General features: G+C 48.8%; 2 protein-coding genes across 2 annotated transcripts in view; one reads left to right on the forward strand and one right to left on the reverse strand.

Annotated features, from left to right (window-relative positions):
- LOC103460250 (lysozyme C-like) overlaps positions 1–2,071 on the reverse strand; it is a 24,442-nt gene that overhangs the window by 10,556 nt on the left and 11,815 nt on the right. The window lies entirely within an intron of this gene.
- The window catches only part of thap1 (THAP domain containing, apoptosis associated protein 1), an 11,398-nt gene continuing 9,853 nt past the window's right edge, over positions 527–2,071 (forward strand). Inside the window, exon 1 of the mRNA XM_017303226.1 lies at positions 527–1,708. Within this exon, the coding sequence (XP_017158715.1) occupies positions 1,154–1,708 (555 nt within the window). The 5' untranslated portion in view covers positions 527–1,153. The remainder of the gene's footprint in view (positions 1,709–2,071) is intronic.

The raw sequence follows: 2,071 nt of genomic DNA on the forward strand, positions 1-2,071 counted from the left end.
GTGGGTCCTGGAGGCTCAACGTTGGTCCTGGAGGCTCAATGTGGGTCCTGGAGGCTCAATGTGGGTCCTGGAGGCCCAAAGTGGTTCCAGGGGGTCCAAAGTGGGTCCTAAAAACTCCAAAAACTGTGAATTTATCGTGTTACATTTAGTTTAATCATCCGATAAGAAAGAAGCAAATAGTTTCACCAAACTGCTACAAAAAAACTGTTAAATTTCTTAGTTTAAAAGTGGAGAATTTTCCACTTTTATATGCATAAAGTCAACATCTGTGTTTGTAAAAACTCAGATATCCAGGAGGAATCGATGGCTTCCTGCTGACAGAACCAGTAATAAATGTTCAGCTGTTTATGTTGCACATTTATCTGTTATTAACTTATACATTTAATCTGGTTTTAACTCCTATAAGATCCACTTCTGGAACATTATTACATTTCAAACACAAACAAATGCACAAATGTTGACTTTTCTTCTGTTTTCTTGTTTATTTTTTTATCCATACTTCATATTTATTCACTGTACCTGATTATTCAATTTTTGTTGTATTTAAAATAACATTTTCATAAACTCTAAAATCTAAAAAGCATATTTTCATTTCCAAAGTTCCAAAAAACCTGCAGATTTAGTGCATTTATTTGTGTTTTTTCTGTTTAAATAATCTCATTAAGATGTTATTTTAATAATCTCATTAGTTGGGTAAAAGTTGCGAACAGCAGTAATGATAAACATGTGAACTTGGGCCTGATCGGAACCGCTTTCTGAGCTGTTTGGGTCTGGCTGCTGGGACGGTTCCCGCACTGGCCGCAGGGGGCGCTGCTGTTCCGCGCAGCATGAATCCAACGGGAGAAGAAGGATCAGAAGCTACAACAATAATCCAGGGAAAAGCGGCTCCGCAGGGGGGGAAATCTGAGGAAAAACGGAGGATTGAGGAGAAAATTCCCGGTGTCAGGATTACAGAAGAAGGATTAGGAGAAGAAAAGTGGGAATAATCGTTCCTGGAAGTGAATCTGGGCGCCATGTTGTTTATTTTTCCAGATGTTTTGATGCGCAGACTGTAGCCAGAGTTCGACCCCCGGGGTTGTTTTTGTTGTTTTTGTTGTTTTTTTATTAGTTTTCGTATTTTCGAGGCTGAGCTCCAGCAGCAGCAGCAGCGAGCATGGAGAGCCTCTACAAGCGGAAAATGTTCGCCTCCATGAGGAAGACCAAGGTGGCCGCCTCCAAGAAGCGCCAGATCGGCCTTCCCGCCTCCATCCTGGACGACAGCGATGAAGGCTCCTTCTCCTCCTCCTCCTCCTCCTCCTCCGGGTCCCAGTCGGACTTCCAGAGCTCCCCGGAGGAGGAGGAGGACAGCGAGCAGGCGGACCGGGACTGGAGCGAGTCCGGCGGGAGCTCCAGCGACGACAGCCGCTCGGTGAGCCGCAGGAAGAAGCGCTCCTTCCTGGGGGGCGATGACAGCTCCTCTTCCTCCAGCCCCGGCGGAGAGGAAGAGGAGGAGGAGGAGGAGGGCCGGAGCCAGCCGAAGAGGAGCAGCCCGCCGCGGAAGAGGAGCCGCCTGCAGAGGCAGGAGGAGTCGGACTCGGAGCAGACGGAGGAGAAGCGGAAGGAGGAGGCGGAGAAGGAGAAGCGGAGGCAGCGGCACAACAAGCTGCTGGCGCTGTCCCGGAGGATGAAGGCCCGCGTGCCCAGCAGGAGGCGGAGCCGGGTCAAGCAGGTACCCCACAGCACCATGCTGCCACCACCAGGTCATGTCCCACCCGCCCGGGTCCAGTTAAAGTCCACCTGTTTGTGACGGTAGGACTTATAGATGGTTGCCATGGGAACTGGTTGAGATCCAATCAGGCTCCTTCGCTTCCTTAGGGCTCACCGTGAGGCGGCCATGTTGGATGGAGGGATTAACTGGAAGCAAGGACCCGTCAGGCCGTGTGTGACGTCATATCCATTCCCCAGAAACAGGAAGTCCTGGTTTACCAAAATAAAGTTCCTACGCAGTCAGAAAACTTAAAACAAATAATTTCAAAAAAGTGCAACATCCAACCATCATCCATCCATCAACCATCATCCATCAACCATCCAT

Source organism: Poecilia reticulata, unplaced genomic scaffold, assembly GCF_000633615.1.
Source record: "Poecilia reticulata strain Guanapo unplaced genomic scaffold, Guppy_female_1.0+MT scaffold_219, whole genome shotgun sequence".
In the NCBI taxonomy this organism is placed as follows: domain Eukaryota; kingdom Metazoa; phylum Chordata; class Actinopteri; order Cyprinodontiformes; family Poeciliidae; genus Poecilia; species Poecilia reticulata.